Below are 16,220 nucleotides of genomic sequence, written 5' to 3' on the forward strand. Positions count from 1 at the left end.
ACTCCCATTTGACCCAGTGATCCCACCTCTAGGAATGTATCCTAAGAATCCAGAAATATCAATCAAAAAGAATATATACACCCCTATTTTCACAGTGTTATTTACAATAGCTAAGATCTGGAAACAGCCCAAGTTCCCATCAGTAGATGAGTGGATAAAAAGCTGTGGTACATTTACACCATGGAATACTATGCAGCAATTAAAAAAAAAAAGGATCTCTTATTCTTTGAGACAGCATGAAAGGATTGGGAGAGTATTATGGTAAGTGAAATAAGCCTATCAGAGAAAGAGAAGTATCACATGATCTCACTTATATGTGGAATCTAATGAACAAAATAAACTAATGAACAAAATAGATCCAGAGACATTGAAGAATGCAACAGACTGATGTATTTCAGAGGAAAGGGGCAGGGGCTGGGAAGAGATTAACCAAAATGCTTATATGCTTGTATGTATAGCCAATGGTCAAACAATAGTGAGGGGGAGGTCTGGGGAGGCGGCAGGAGAGGGTGGAGGGGGTCAACAGGGAAATAAATGGGGATATTTATAATACTTTTAACAATAAAAATTTTAAAAAGAATATGAATAAAGGTACAATTATTAAAGTAAAAGAAATTTTATTTTGAATAACATACATATCATTAATTTTATTTATTTTTCATACTGCATAGTATATGTAAGTATACAAGGAAAAATAAACATTAGGGATACCTATGGAATGAAGTATATGGGAGAAGAAGGCTTTCGATATATAGGCTTAGTAGCATCACAGGACAGTATCCATTAGAAAAAAATAAAAACCATGCAAAAATATATCCAAATCATGGTGAGTAAGTGCAGTCAGTACAAATTATAGTTTCTTGGGTATAAAAAGTATATATGTTCTTTGGATTGAAAAAATAATATATAAATATGCGGCATGGATTTTAAGTCCAAGCCAAATATCATCTAAAGTAAAAAGTGGGATGCCACATGTGACAATAAAATATTAAAGGCCACATATGGAGGTCACCAGCTTACAAAGAGACTACTAAGAGGTAGGGAAAAAATTTTTATATAAGAAATGCAATGAAGTTACCTCTGTCTAAATTAGAAAATAGTGAATGCATCGACATTAAAATGATAACAGCTCCCCATACTATGTTGCGTTTCTATTTCCTCTGTCAAAAGAATTCACTGTGCATCACTACAAAGTTCAGTGAATATGATGAGGTAATAAATGTAGAGTTTTGGCATTAGGGAAAGTTTAATATTTTTCATTTTACACTAGAGGGAAACAAGACTATAGAACAAGAAATGATCATCTCTCCATTCAGCACACTACCTTTTAATTGTTTCAGATATACTGTTTGGCACAAGGGGAATAGAGATATAAAGATATAAACCCAACCTTCCAACTCAAAGATTTTACATCTAGAAAGCTAAAAGGATAACATTCTTTACCATTTTAAAATTAAATGCTCAAAGTAGGTTTTAAATGTTGAGATGATAAAAAAGATGAGAGAAAAACAGCACAGAGAGATACTTAAAATCTTCTGGTTTCCTTTATAGTTTCATTTTTTCCCATTTATTTTTCTAAATTGCATTTACAGTAGGAATGCAGACCACTTTGGATAGCTGTGGCTCAATACTGCGTGGTGCTCTCCTCTTAAGACATCATCTTCTTGCACTCCACCGAGCAGAAAACCATCCCTTCCACCGGCATGAACTTCTGCCCAATGAGGCACTTGCTGCAGCAGGAGCACAGAAAGCACTCCGTGGAGGCATGCCAGCTGAAACTGTTGTAGGTCACCCGCTGCACTTCGGGGTCGATGGCATTGTGGCATCCCTGGCACACCTGTTAATGACACACAAAAAGGAGAGCTGAGATTGGCCTTTCAAGTAATCTTTCTAGCCAACAACTGTTAAGGGGGTTTATATGCTGAGCACAGTGAGAAATAACAGATGAAGCCCAAACAGGTAATCCGATGCTTGCAAAATATCCCCATGGTATTCAAGGCAGAAAGTCTTGATGGCAAGTTCCAAAGCAGTGCATCTGGTTCAAGGGTATTCTATTATAATTGCACATTAGAAATTACAAAAAAGTTTATGGTTTTTCCTACAACACCAAATTCTAGGAAGGCTGTGGAGCAACAGGAACTCTGTCATTGCTGGTGGAAGTGCAAAATAAGGCCATTTGGCAGTTTAACTAAACACACTTTTATCACACAATCCGATAATCATGTTCTTTGGTATTTACCCAAAGAAGTTAATAATTTCTGTCTACTCAAAATCCCTTGCCTGGATGTTGCTTTACTCATAATTGCCAAAACTTAGAAGAAATCAAGATTTCCTTTATTAGGTGAATGGATAAATGGTGGTATATCCAGACAATGAAATATTACTCAGTGGTAAAAAGAAATGAGCTATCAAGTCATAAAGAGACATGGAGGAAAATTACATGCAAATTATAAAGGGAAAGAAGCTCATATAAAAAGGCTATATAGTGTATGAAGTCCAACTATGACATTCTAGCAAAGGCAAAATTATGGATACAATAAAAAGATGAGTGGTTGCCAGGAGTGGAGTGTGTGGCAGGGAGGTGGGAGAGATAAAGAAATAAATAGGCAGGGCACAGAAAATACTTTTTATAAAATAATAATGATGTGTGTATGTGTATATCTACTTATATAAAAACCCTGGGTGGTGTTCATCACGACCAGACCAGAACCTCGACCAAGCGGAAGGAAGTCAGTCCTGAAGGGGTTGTCTTGGCAATGGCTGCGCCCTCCCCCGAGCTATTTCCAGGAGCTGTTTCCTGTAAGGGCAGGGTTTGAGGCAGGAACCCGCCCTCGGAGCGTGGAGGCATATCTTTATAAAGTGGGCCACCTCAGCACAGCCAAGGGTGAACCTGAGTGGGGGTGGCTGAAAGGCTTAGAAAACAGACAAGAGAATGAAAGCTGGGTCTTGGTGGGACGCTGCTTCTCTGAGAGACAGCGCCCACGCCCACAGCCATGCCTTTATTTTATAGCAGATGCTACGAGGCAAAGTAAGGGCGTGACCAAGATGCTTACCACATTCTCCTGGGTTTCAATCCTACTCAACTACATGCACCTGAACTCTATCAAGCCTACATCACTCAGGCACGTGGGGCCATGTGTTCCGACCATAGGTTCAAGTTTACAACTACAGCTGTTGGCTATAATTGTGCTGGGAGGGCCCTGCCCTCCAAGCTGGGACTTGCACATGGCAATGAGAGGACTGTGCCCTCTCATCAGTACAAGGCTTGAACCTGTCCAAAACACTGTAGCGGCTCTCCACAATAAAGTTTTAATTCTGTTTCTTTGTTACTGATATTGTGGCCCCACCCCATAACAAAAAAGCAATTTCCGAGGATGAGGCCCAGGAATCAGGATTTTAAAAATATTCCCAGGTGATTCTAATGTGCAGTCAAGGTTGAGAACCACTGCTATAGATAATATTAAAAATATATCTAAAGGTACAATTCTTTGTTCAAAAAATGAGCATGTTCAAAAATTAAATGAAGAAAATTTGGATATACTCGATGGAAATTTTCACACATATTTGAGTGATGATTCCTTGATTCCACAGATGATGCTGAAAAGGAAAATTTTCCCATCGAATTTCTTAATAGTATTATTACTCCTTCGGGAATGCCGTGTCATAAATTAAAATTGAAAGTGGGTGCAATCATCATGCCATTGAGAAATCTCAATAGTAAATGGGGTCTTTGTAATGGTACCAGATTTATTATCAAAAGATTACGACCTAATATTATCGAAGCTGAAGTATTAACAGGATCTTCAGAGGGAGAGGCTCTTCTGATTCCAAGAATTAATTTGTCCCCATCTGACACTGGCCTCCCATTTAAATTGATTGGACGGCGGTTTCCCGTGATGCCAGCATTTGTGATGACTATTAATAAATCACAAGGACAAACTCTAGACAGAGTAGGCATATTCCTACCTGAACCCGTTTTCGCACATGGTCAGTTAGTTATATGTTGCTTTCCCTCGAGTTTGAAGAGCATGTGACATTACAGTTAAAGTTCTAAGTACTTCATCACAAGGGAAATTAGTCAAGCACTCTGAAGGTGTTTTCACTCTTAATGTGGTGTACAGGGAAATATTAGAATAAGTTGAATCACTTTATTAGTCATTGTTTGCATCACTCTTGTTTTTATTGTTTTTATATCATGTTTTTGTTGTTTTCATACCATGTTTTTGTCGTTTTTATATCATGCCTCTGTTGTTGTTATATCCTTTTGTTACTGTTTATTTATTAATAAATTTATGTATTATTTTCATATACATTTTACTAATTTTTTTTCATCTCTCACACTTCTATTATAGAGAAAGGGCAAATAGCAATATTAAAATATCTCCGCTAATAAATTCCCTTTTTAAAAAAAAATATATATTTTGTTGATTTTTTACAGAGAGGAAGGGAGAGGGATAGAGAGTTAGAAACACTGATGAGAAACATCGATCAGCTGCCTCCTGCACATCCCCCACTGGGGCACAGAAAATACTCTTTATGAAATACCGCAACCAAGGTACATGCCCTTGACCGGAATCGAACCTGGGACCCTTGAGTCTGCAGGCCAATGCTATATCCACTGAACCAAACTGGTTAGGGCAATTAATTCCCTTTTAACGTGCATGAATTTCATGCACCAGGCTACTAGTATATATATATATATAAAAATATGTATACTTTTATATAAATATGTAAACATTTTCTATATATATAAAAGCCCAGCAATGAGAAAGGCAGAATGACCAGAATGACTGGTGGCTATGATGTGCACTGCAGCAGCCAACCAGCCTGATCCAGGCCCCAATCAACCACCAACATCCCCTTTGGGGAGAGGGAGGGGCTGGCCAGCCAACTGCCTGCGGACTCTCCCCCCCCGGGCTGGTCCGGCCTGATGGGCTCCCATCGGGGCAGGCCAGCCAGACCCCATCCGTGCACAAATTTGTGCACTGGGCCTCTAGTATAAATATAAAATTATATATGTACTAGGGGCCCAGTGCACAAATTCGTGCACCTTGAAAGGAACTGTGGGCTGCGAGGCTGTGGTGGGCAAAGGAGTGGGTCTCGGCCCATCCTCTGTGCCCCTGTATGGCCCCTCCTGCCGCAGCCCCCAGTCCCGTCTGCAGCAGCTTCGCTCCCGCCGCTGCTGCTCCCACCCGCTGACTGTGCCAACCCTGCTCACACTCGCTGTGCGGAGTGATTAGGGCCAGCACCAGCAGTGGATTCAAGTGGGGCTGGTGCTGTCAGTGGGTGCAAGTGGGGTGGCGCCATCAGTGGGTGCGAGAGGCGGCTGCCGGCCCTGATCGTTCCTCAGGAGCAGGGGGAAGTGGAGAAGCCCTGAGGGGCAATCGGGGCCAGTAGCCGCCGCTTGCACCCACTGATGGTGCTGAGCAATCGGGGCCAGCGCCAGGGGCCAGTGCCAGCAGCAGGTGTAAACGGTGGCTCCAGTGCTAGCAGCAGGTGCGAGCGGGGGCGGGGCCAGTGCCGGCAGTGGGTGTGAGGGCCCAAGGGACCGCAGAGCACGGGAGCAAAGAATTTTCAGTAACCACCAGAGGCTTGTCCCGATGACAGTGACCAACAACCCGCCTTGGTCTGGTGCCCCCGCTTACCTGCTCCACCATCCCGCCGTGGCCAATGCCCGCCATGTTCTATATGCACCTCCCGGTGGTCAGCACACGTCATAGCAACTGGTTGTTCTGCTGTTTGGTCTATTTCCATATTAGAGTTTTATGTATATAGCTATTTATATGTAAATAATTTGTCCATTCTATACATTGTCCAAAACCAAAGAAAATACATCAAGAGTGAACCCTAAGGTAAACTATGAGCTTTGGGTGATTATGAGTGTCAATGTAGATTCATCCTTGGTAAAAAATGTACTATTCTGGTGAATGATATTGATAATGGACAAGGCTATTCATATGTAGGGATAAGGGGTATATTGCAAGTCTTTTACCTTCCATTCAATTTTGTTGTAAATCTAAAACTGCTCCCCAAAAAAGTCTTAATAAAAGACTTTTCTTCACTCCTTTAGAATTTGAAGCGTTAATTAATTTTATCAGTCTTACACAAGATTATTAGCACCACTAATTTCTAGATAATAGTAAGTGAAAATCATGTTCAAAGTAATTAAGGACTTAATTAAAAACACAGTGTTTGAGAATAATTAGTTTGCAATAAAAACATAACTTGTAATTAATTGGCTTCTGTTCTGTCATAAGTCATAATCTATATATATATATATATATATATATGTGTATATATATATATATATATATATATATATATATATATATATATATATATATATATATATGTATGTCTATATATATATATATATATATATATATATATGGCTAATATGCAAAGTGTCCCCTCAGGAGTTCGACAGGGAGACTGGGAGTTCAACTGCTTGCTATGACGTGTGCTGAACACAAGGGGGCAGCGTGGAACGTGAGGGGTGGGTGGATTTGAGGAGGGTCATCCAGCCTGAGCCTCCTTACTTGACTAGACCTCAGAACGTGGCTGCTCCTCAGCAGGCAAACTGGTTAGGGTGTGAAGTGAGACCCTGTTACAAATACCCAATTCAGGTTGGCAGTATACTTTCCATAATTTTTACAGCTCCATGACCTTTAATTACAGAAACTGTAGCTGTTTAATTCACACACAGTCTACCCAGTCTTCCCTGAGAAGCAAGGGAGAGAATCTCTTTGCATAATCAATACAGAATTCCTGAGTATAATAAAAATGAGTGTTTTAATTACAAATGCCCTCCTATTTTTAGCGGCACCATGCAAGCAATTGCTTTTTATATATTCGTTTATAGATTTATAATTCATTTTGAATGTTCTCCTTTGTAGTTTTCTATATTTTATATTAACTTTTCAATATTTTTTAACTTATTTATGTAAAACAGAAGGACTTCACACTCAATTTTTTATTCCCTTGCTTTTAGACCATGAACCATCTTCTTTATCTAAGCCTATATTTGTGGATCTTTTTATAATCTTTTAAAACACACCCTATTATCTTTAATTTATGAGAGATAACTACTGTTCAAACTATACATAAAATTAATTATTTAGGTTAAAACATAACTAATGAACACACTAAATTTAAGGTTTATGTTTTCATAAAATTTAGTTTTATTAATAACTTGATTGCCGTTCATCCCAAGGTCTGACACATAATACTAGGTGAAACATACTGACCCCTGGTTCTTCATAAACCTGGAAGCAGCCCAGCCCTCACTGAGGGTTTGGAACTACACAACCCAGCAGGGAGATGATGTGCTTCCTGTGTTCAAAAACCTCAAATATTTCAGAGCTCTTATTTCCTTCAAGCCCTCCTACTTTTTTTATTTTATTCGTGTACACAATGTGAACTAGCGAATGCAAATTGCTGTAAGGAGCGCTCTGGCAGCAGGGCCCTGTGAGATGTTGTAGATGTGAGTTCTGGAAAGGCCCTTTGATATTGGAATTCCAGAGACAGAGACAAGCTCAGTGCATTTCCCATTATCCTCCTTCTAGGTTAGGTTTTTTCCTCAGAAATGCCTTGTTTTGAGTTGAGTTCTTGTCTTTAGATTAAACATAAGTTGTATCTCTCTCCTTTTATATAAAAAGAAAATTAAAGGATCTAAGTAGATCAATCCCCTAAACTGAATAACCTTCTTCAAAATTTTACATCATTTAGCATGTTGCATACTTTCTTTGCCACCAGCTGGAATCTGTTTAGGTGGTGATATGTTCATTTTGATATTAGGGAAAGGACCATAGTATATCTTACATAAAAGAAAACTTTTAAAATCATATCATATTATAAAGTGAAATAATTTAGAGAGTATCTCTTTTTAAAAAATCATATCTGTGATTATAATCCTCCACTGAATTGATAAAATGCAATGAAGAGAAGCTTGTAACAGTTAAAGCAGCTCCATCTATTTAAAGCGTCATTCAACAAGTATTTATTATCTACTGTATTGTTCTAGTGTTGGAAATAGAACAGAAAACAGGGCAGACAAAAATCCCTGCCCTTGTGGAGTTTGCATTATAGTCCTGGAGACCAAGGTCACTCACCCTACAATAAAATACACATTATGATATTCCTCTTCTGTAGAGAAACTTGCAACTCTATTCAGAAAAACAGGACTTCTTGGCTAGATTATGTATCAGGCCACATGGTGGTTCAACATCTTTTCCCCAGGTATAAGGAGGGTCCATGTTGACCTCAAAACAAATGATAAATCTCAGAGCGGAAGTCAATTACTCAAAAGTTTCCTAGGTTCAGAAAATGAGGATATGAAAATGAAAAGGCAAGCTCTATGTTCCAGCTACTTATAGTCTAGTGGAGGAGACAGATGAGTTACATTAACAATCACACGCATGTGCGTAAGCACACACAGGGACCCAGGGGAACGGAGGGGTAGCCAGCCTAGTCAGAGAGAAAGGGGTGGGACTTGGTGTAGGGAATTAGGAAAGGTGTTCTGAAAAATGTTAAACCTAAACTGAGTCTGGAGGAAAGTGCTGGCATAGTCCGGTAAAACAGGAATAGGAGGATATATCAGACAAAGAATAAGTGTGAGCAGAAGACAAAGAACAGTGTATGAACTAGAAAATGCTGGTAGCTTGTGGAAATGTATGATTTGGGTTGGAGAACTAGTGGAAGCAGCTACATAGGCAAGAAGAGACTGGCGCATCGATTAAGCAAATGCTTAAGGAACAGATCTGCATTTTGAAAGATTCCCTTCCATCGTTATGGAAGGTGGCTTTGAATAAGATCAAGAGTGAATGTGGGGAAACCAAATTTGAGGCCACTGCAATAATCAAATAACAAAAAATAAAGGTCTGAAGTAGAGTAGCTGTAAATGTGAGGTTCTGAGATATGTTGATGAGGCAAAGTTGATAAAAAAAAAAAAATTATATCTGAGGACAATGGATAAGGGTTGGAAATTGGCACTGACACCAAAATTTGTTACCTTATTTTCATAGTATCACACTCCTAGAACTATATAAATATGTCATTTTATTTCTTAGTGAGGAGACTCCTCTACTTGATAGCTCAGGGTAATCTTTAACTAGGATGTATTTTTCTGCATATAAAAAAATGTCTATTCTTTTCATATCCCCTGGCTTATTTACCATATGTGGTCAACCTTTTATTTACTCAATTATCTCTTGACCATCATGCAATAGCAGCTCTGTGTAAGTAGGGTAGATCCAAGAAAAAAACAAACAAAAAACACTCTCACATTAAATACTTGAGTGTTTGGTCTGAGCAAATAAATCATTTAGATTTATTTAGTGCAACCCAATAGTACATATTAAATCATTTAGATTTACCAAATTCAAACCAAGAATTACAGGTCAAATTTTGTTATACTAAATTAATTCCATGAGCATTTAAAAAAGAGGCAATGACAGGCTGGTATGGTTCAGTGGTTGAGCATCAACCCATGAACCAAGAGGTCTCCGGTTCTATTCCCGGTCTGGGTACATGCCTGGGTTTCAGGCTCAATCCCTAGTAGGGGATGTGCAGGAGGCAGCTAACTGATGTCTTCCTCTCATCGATGTTTCTATCTCTCTATCCTTCTCCCTCTATCTCTAAAAAAAAACCCCATAAAAACATATTTTAAATAAATTTAAAAAAAGGCACTGTACAGGCTCCAAACAGCAAAAACAAAGCTCTGGTGGATGGTCTAATAACATGAACAGAAACCATAAGTACTAAAAGAGATCTAAAGAATATGAACAGCGCCTAGAACTCTTAATTTAAATAGAATCCGATCTGCATGATCAGAATCAATTAATCTCATTCTCATTAAGAAACTTTTTTTAAAATGGGGATTTGATTATCAAGTAGCATTTAGGATGCACAGCTAGAAATCTTGCGGTGGCCAACAGTGAACACATGTATCGCTTTTGCATTATCTGGATTTTAACACCCGAGGCAGGAATTACGTTTCGTATTTGAAAGTAGTACTTTCTGTTTCTCACTTCTAAGAGGCTTAAATAAAGGCATAAAGTCCAGTGATACAGCAGTATCCCCAGAATGCTCCTCACCACAGCGTGGTTCTTCACGTAGCAAGGCTTGCACACGGGCTTGTCGCTGACCATCACGTAGATTTCCCCAGCGAGGATGTTGTCACAGTCAAAGCAGCAGAAGTGTTTCAGATGCCAGTTCTGGTTTTCTGCCTGGGTATACTCATTGCTAAAGATCAGCTGGGAAGAGAATAAAAATAAGATGAAGCGTGGATTTTTGCTACAATAACAAAGCTAGGCTCTTTAGACAACAAGTACATCAACTTACTTTCTTGTCTGAAAATAACCTAAAACTTGAACTTAGGTCATTAGTTAGTTTAGTCCAAATCAATTTTTTGCATTTCTGGACAATCTTTCCTTAGTCAACACAATGAACACAGCATACAGAATGATTGAAATTAAAGTTTTTCATTCAACTTTTTTGGACGTAAATAAAGCAACTGATGCTTGGCTAAGTTATGCTGCCTTCTCACCAAGGGGAGCCTCCGGATGGCAAGGGGACCATATGGGGAAACAGAAATGAGCCTGCATGCAAGTGGCCCAGAGAACTTACCTCATCACAGCCAGCACATCGGGGCTTCTCACTGTCGCAGTAGTGTCTGCCACAGTACAGCTTCCCGTTCTTCCAGAAATAAATCATGTCGACCAGGAGTTCCCGGCAGGTACTGCACACAAAGCAAGCTGGGTGCCACAGCTTATCGTAACCAGCCCTTTCAGCATAGATGGCTGGGTCACCTTCCTTCATGCTCAGTTTGCAGCAGTAGCAGGACTGAAAGGGAACCCATCCAAACAATCTAGTCATCATACAATTGGCATATCTCATCATCAGCTTTAGTAAAAATTCAGAGAAACCACTTTTAAGAGAAATAATTTCTACTGAAATTAGAGTTTGTTCATGTAGACAATAAGGTGAAACAATCCTTGACTTTCTCAAGGCTGTTCAAACCTAATTCTTGCACTCTATGTGTAACAGAGTATTGTTTCCTGAATTAAAGCACTTATGGAAAAAGGCTAAGAGTAATTTTCACCTAACTTTATTTCATTTTTCCATCACCATTTATCCCCTCTATGCCCTCTTTCACCTCCACCCGTGCCCCTCCACCCTGCAGGGGGCTGTTGGAGGTGGGAGAAATGAGCAAAAAAGAACATTTTCACCTAAATTTTGAGTGGGTCTCTAAAAAACTATTACCTTAGAGCTTATTAGTACTTTTTAAAAAGAATTTCTTTTTATAAAACTAAGTCTTATTTGTTGAGGTGCTAACAGAATCTATGAGAAATATATTACGTTTAGTTCTCGGATGAACCTGGAGAGCATTACGCTAAGCAAAATAAGCCAGTCAGAGAAGGATAAGTATCACATGATCTCACTCATATGTGGAATATAATGAACAAGGTAAACTGATGAACAAAAATAGATCCAGAGACATAGACACATCGAACAGGCCATCAAACCTCAGAGGGAGGGCAAGGGAAGGGGGAAGAGGGGTGCGAGCAGCCAGGGAGATCAACCAAAGGACTTGTATGCATGCATAACTAATGAACACAAGACAGTAGGGGGGTGAGAGCATGTGCTGGGGGGTGGAAGCAGCCAGGGAGAGGTCAATGGGGGGAAAAAAGAGACAAATATAATACTTTCAACAATAAAGAATTTAAATTTTAAAAAAAGTTTTTTGTACATCTGTATCACAATTTTCTCCAAGCCATAAAAAAAGACTTCAATTTCCCTCTTTAGGAGAGATTTTAAAAACTGTGATGAATATATATCCACATAAATTTAAGTCTGAATTTTAGGTGCAATGTTCCAAGCAAAACTGAATTAATCTAATCACATATTACTCTTATTTATGGGAATAGATAATTAACACCAAAATTATGTTTAGAAATAGATTCTAGATTAGTATGCTATTCCAGCTTGATACCAAAGCTAACTACTGTGTTTACTAAAACTCACAATTATCCTTGGCAATAAGTAGTCAGAAAACTTGGCTCCAGACCAGTGGTTCCCAAAGTGGGGCACACGCCCAACAGGGGGTCAATTTGATTTTTAAGGAGGGCAATTTGTGAATGAGTGATTAACAGTGAATTTTTTTTTCTTTCTTATGGTTCTAGGGACCTTATATAATGTATATAAATATATACTGTGACATATTTATGCATTTCAGTTCTCTATTATGTGTTTTGAAACTATTTGCTATTTTTTCATATCACTTCATATTATTATTTTTTAACAATTTCTTAGTGATATCTTTCTCAGTACAACTGTCCTTTCATTCTTTTATTTTTCTCTTTCATGGATGCCATATTCTTTGGAAGCTTGTTTAAACCAAGTTAATGGTCTTTTAGGCTTCCTCCATCTGAATAGCAGTTCACTTTTTGAATAAAAAGAATTATATGTCACAGTGGGGGGGAGAGGAGCATCAGGATTTTGGAGATGCTTAGGTGGGGCATGGCCTAAAAAGGTTGGGAACCACTGCTCTATATACAGGTTTCAAACATGACGATTCTTTAAAATCAGCATAAACTGAATTTTAATTCAATTTATTTCCCTCACATACACCCTTTTGGAAACAGAAGAGTGGTCTCCAAAAAGGTTCAAAGAAAGGGTAAGAACCTCTAAATTACACCAACTGGACCAATGTGTGACCACTGTACTCACATACTGAGTTCTTCTGTGTTCTGCCGATGTGTCCTTCATGGTCCCCACTGATGCCACGGTGCTTCTGTCTCCGCCAGGGATGCACATTCTGTCGGAGTCTTGAGCATTCATCTCACGGGGAAGTTTGACATCTCCTACTCCCAGAGCCTCGCTCTTGTATTTCTTCACAAACTGCTCCATCTCCTTTACCTCTTTGGGAGACAACTCATGGCACTTTGAAGGGTCCTGGTCGTGTGCAGGGAGCTGCTTTGCCAGCTGCTTCTTCCGGTACTGCGCCCCCTCCGAGCCCGCCACTGGCTGCTTCTCCTTGGGCAGCATCTGCATGTACTGCCTGGCCTGAGCCACAAGGAGACCAGTGTTAACTAGGAGATGACTTGGCAATTAGGATGGCAATATTATTTTATAGACACATCAGAAGCAAGTTACTTAACAGAAGTTGGTTTTATCTACCATAGTATTAACAACAAATTCTCTTCACCATATAAGTATCTTGAGATATTAGCATATTGAAAAGTGATATACCTAATAGATTTAATTCAATAAAAATTAACACATCTTTCTTCAAAAAAATTAAGATTTTTTCCCTAGCTGGTTTGGCTCAGTGGATAGAGTGTCGGTCTGTGGACTGAAGGGTCCTGGGTTTGATTCTAGTCAAGGGCACAGGCCCGGGTGGCAGGCTCAATCCCCCGTGGGGGGCAGTGCAGGAGGCAGCTGATCAATGATTCTCAACACTGATTTTCTATCTCTCTATCCCTCTCCCTTCCTCTCTGAAATCAATAAAAAAAATATATCTTTTTAAAAAAATTATTATTTTTTCAATTTATGAAAAGATTTGGGTTACTAATGTTTACTTGTGCAAAATATAAAAATGTACAACTGTAAGAGAACACAGATTTTTAGGCAGCATGTATAGAATGGCCTATGGATCAGCAGCATTTTCATTATAAAAAATATCACCGTAAGATTCACTCTAATGACTTAACTCATGTTCTTAAAAGACTTCCAAGTGTCTCATCTGGTTAAAACAGGAGCATTATACAAAACACATTTTTTTGCCTTACATAGTAAAATATAGTGTTGAATATGTTTGGAGTTCTAAATAATGACAGAAATTTTATTCCTAAGATATTATTTACCATCATAAGAGGAATATTCTCAAAAGTAAGCTACAAGAGTCACTAGATTTGAAAAATATCTGTTTTCTTTTTCATCTAAACTATTCATAATATCAAACCATTCCCTCAGAGGTTAATGTATTTGATAGAAAAATGCTATGAGGTATCTAATCCTACTTTCAAAAGACTATAATAAGAGTTGAAAGTCAAAGCAATGGGACCCTAGGAAAATAACAGACCTGAAGTTGATTAGGTCACTAAAGGAACTGCCCTAAATAAGCAGTTGGCGAAGCTTAATAAAGATTCCTCGTCCCGCACACCCGCTTATTTACCAATGCCTGATTCTGAACAGGAGGAGCCCACTCGTAGGTAACTGTATTGATGGAGACATTCTTCTTGGCAGCAACTGGATTGGTCAGTATCATCACATTGCGTTTATACATGGGAATTCCATCTGATTTTAGCTTTGCAATCAGGGTGGTGTACTTGGTGTCTTCAAAAAGCTTCCCCACTTTTCGGTCCTCTTCATGGCTCAGTAGGACGTCATGTTCTTCTTCACCACACTTGCAGTTACGACATATTTTTCTATGATTTTGGAAAAAAGTAGGCAATGATTAATTCTACAAAATCAATTATAATTATGTGCATACATTTATAACTCACAAAATACTTTTACATATATTCCATTTTATAGCACTCAAGGGAAAATCTTTTTTTTTTTGTCAGAGAAATACTAAGTAGTTATCCATAAATTTAAGTAAGAAAACATAAAAATGTACCCTCACTTTACAAGACCTTAAAAAAGTTAGTTTTTTATTTTAAAATACATGCTCAAGGGGCCATTCTGAGAGTAACATCACTTGGTATTCTTCATTCTCATAAATAAGTAATAAATAAATAAATAAATCCAGCAGAAAAGTATCAAAGCAAGAAGTTTCTTTTCTTTTTTTAAATAATCACATTTTATAGCCATTACTCAAGTTTTTCTTTAAAATGAGAGATAGAGAGATTGATATAACTTTTCTCATCAAGGACTAAAACTCTAGATTTGGGTTTATCTTTTCTGACCAATTTCCTTTCCCATTTCTTTCCTCCTTTCTCTGCCCTCTTCTTTTATTTCTTCAAACACTTAGTGATCTCCTACCATGTGCTCCATTATGTATATAAAGAGATAAATGAAAGTTTCTGCTCTTCTTACACTGCCAGCTCCCCCAATATGGTCTAGTTCATAATTACTCATTCATTCATGCAACATATATGAGTGTCTATATACCAAGCAATGTACTTGATAGTAGGACATAATGGTGACAAAAATAGGTCCAGTCTCTGACATTCTAGAACTTCCCACCTGATGGGGAGACAGACATAAACACACACACACACACACACACACACCTATAATTGCATTTGTGATAGGAAAGAAAGTACAGGGCACCTTGAGAGGACATAATTTTGAGTTGGAAATGATGAAGAAAGAAGTTTAAGAACATTGCTCAATAAGAAAGTGACATTTAGGTTGAGATCTGAAGTATGAGGAAAATATAGGTGTGAATTGAGTATGTGTGTGCATATTTAGGAAGGGGAAAAGGAAGGAGAAGAAAATCCTTCAAACATTCTGGGTAGAAAGTATATTGGCGGTGGTCCTAAATTAGGAAGAGACTGTTCCCTTAGGCTCCATGACCAGAGAAGGCTGGTAGTGAAGTAAGAAATGCGCAGTGTCAAGAATGGGAGGTGGCCATGGGATTACGCAGGGACTTGTAGGACACCTTTAGGAATCTGGCCTTCATTGTAAGAGCATTCAGGAGGCACTATAGGCTTTTAGGTTACAGAATTACATGATTAGAACTATCATTTAAAAAATTGTAATATCTGCCCTGTGGAGAGAAGATGAGGGATACACATAATTGGAAGTAGGGAGGCCAATTAACATGTCAATGGTTTCAAAGAACAAATCAAAGGACAAATTTAAGATCTCCTTGAATGTAAACCTGACTACACATTGTGGTTGATTTGGATATAGTGATGGTGAAGGGAAGTCCTGGCTTGTCAAAAAAGGACGAGGTCACAAAATGAATACAGGTTTCTGGAATGAGTAAGTTTGTAGAACAAATATAATTTATTAAGAAAATAAATGCAAACAAACAGATCTGAGGTATGAGGAGAAAAGGTTGATGGAAGGACTCCACAAATGAATTACTGTTAATTTTGAAATATCTATTCAAATATTGGGTAAAGAGACTGGGTAAAGATCTCAAGTACATTATAGGATATATAGATCTAGTGTTAAAAACTGTGGCCTGGTAAAATATGTAAACTCAAGAGCCAGGGAATGATGAATATGCATCGTGAGTTGAATAGGTCACCTTCACTTCCCAG

The 16,220-nt window shown here is 38.4% G+C and overlaps 1 protein-coding gene across 2 annotated transcripts in view; it reads right to left on the reverse strand.

Annotated features, from left to right (window-relative positions):
- Positions 1 to 600: 600 nt before the first annotated feature.
- The window catches only part of TES (testin LIM domain protein), a 44,756-nt gene continuing 29,136 nt past the window's right edge, over positions 601 to 16,220 (reverse strand). Inside the window, exons 4-8 of one of the 2 annotated variants that reach the window (XM_036328916.1) lie at positions 14,177 to 14,429; positions 12,730 to 13,065; positions 10,627 to 10,842; positions 10,095 to 10,253; positions 601 to 1,837 (exon numbers count right to left, since the gene is read on the reverse strand). In XM_036328916.1, coding sequence (XP_036184809.1) covers positions 1,649 to 1,837; positions 10,095 to 10,253; positions 10,627 to 10,842; positions 12,730 to 13,065; positions 14,177 to 14,429 — 1,153 coding nt within the window. In that variant the 3' untranslated portion in view covers positions 601 to 1,648. The remainder of the gene's footprint in view (positions 1,838 to 10,094; positions 10,254 to 10,626; positions 10,843 to 12,729; positions 13,066 to 14,176; positions 14,430 to 16,220) is intronic. The other variant, XM_036328914.1, reaches the window with a different exon arrangement.

The sequence above is a fragment of the Myotis myotis genome, unplaced genomic scaffold, assembly GCF_014108235.1.
Source record: "Myotis myotis isolate mMyoMyo1 unplaced genomic scaffold, mMyoMyo1.p scaffold_m19_p_11, whole genome shotgun sequence".
Taxonomy (NCBI): Eukaryota; Metazoa; Chordata; class Mammalia; order Chiroptera; family Vespertilionidae; genus Myotis; species Myotis myotis.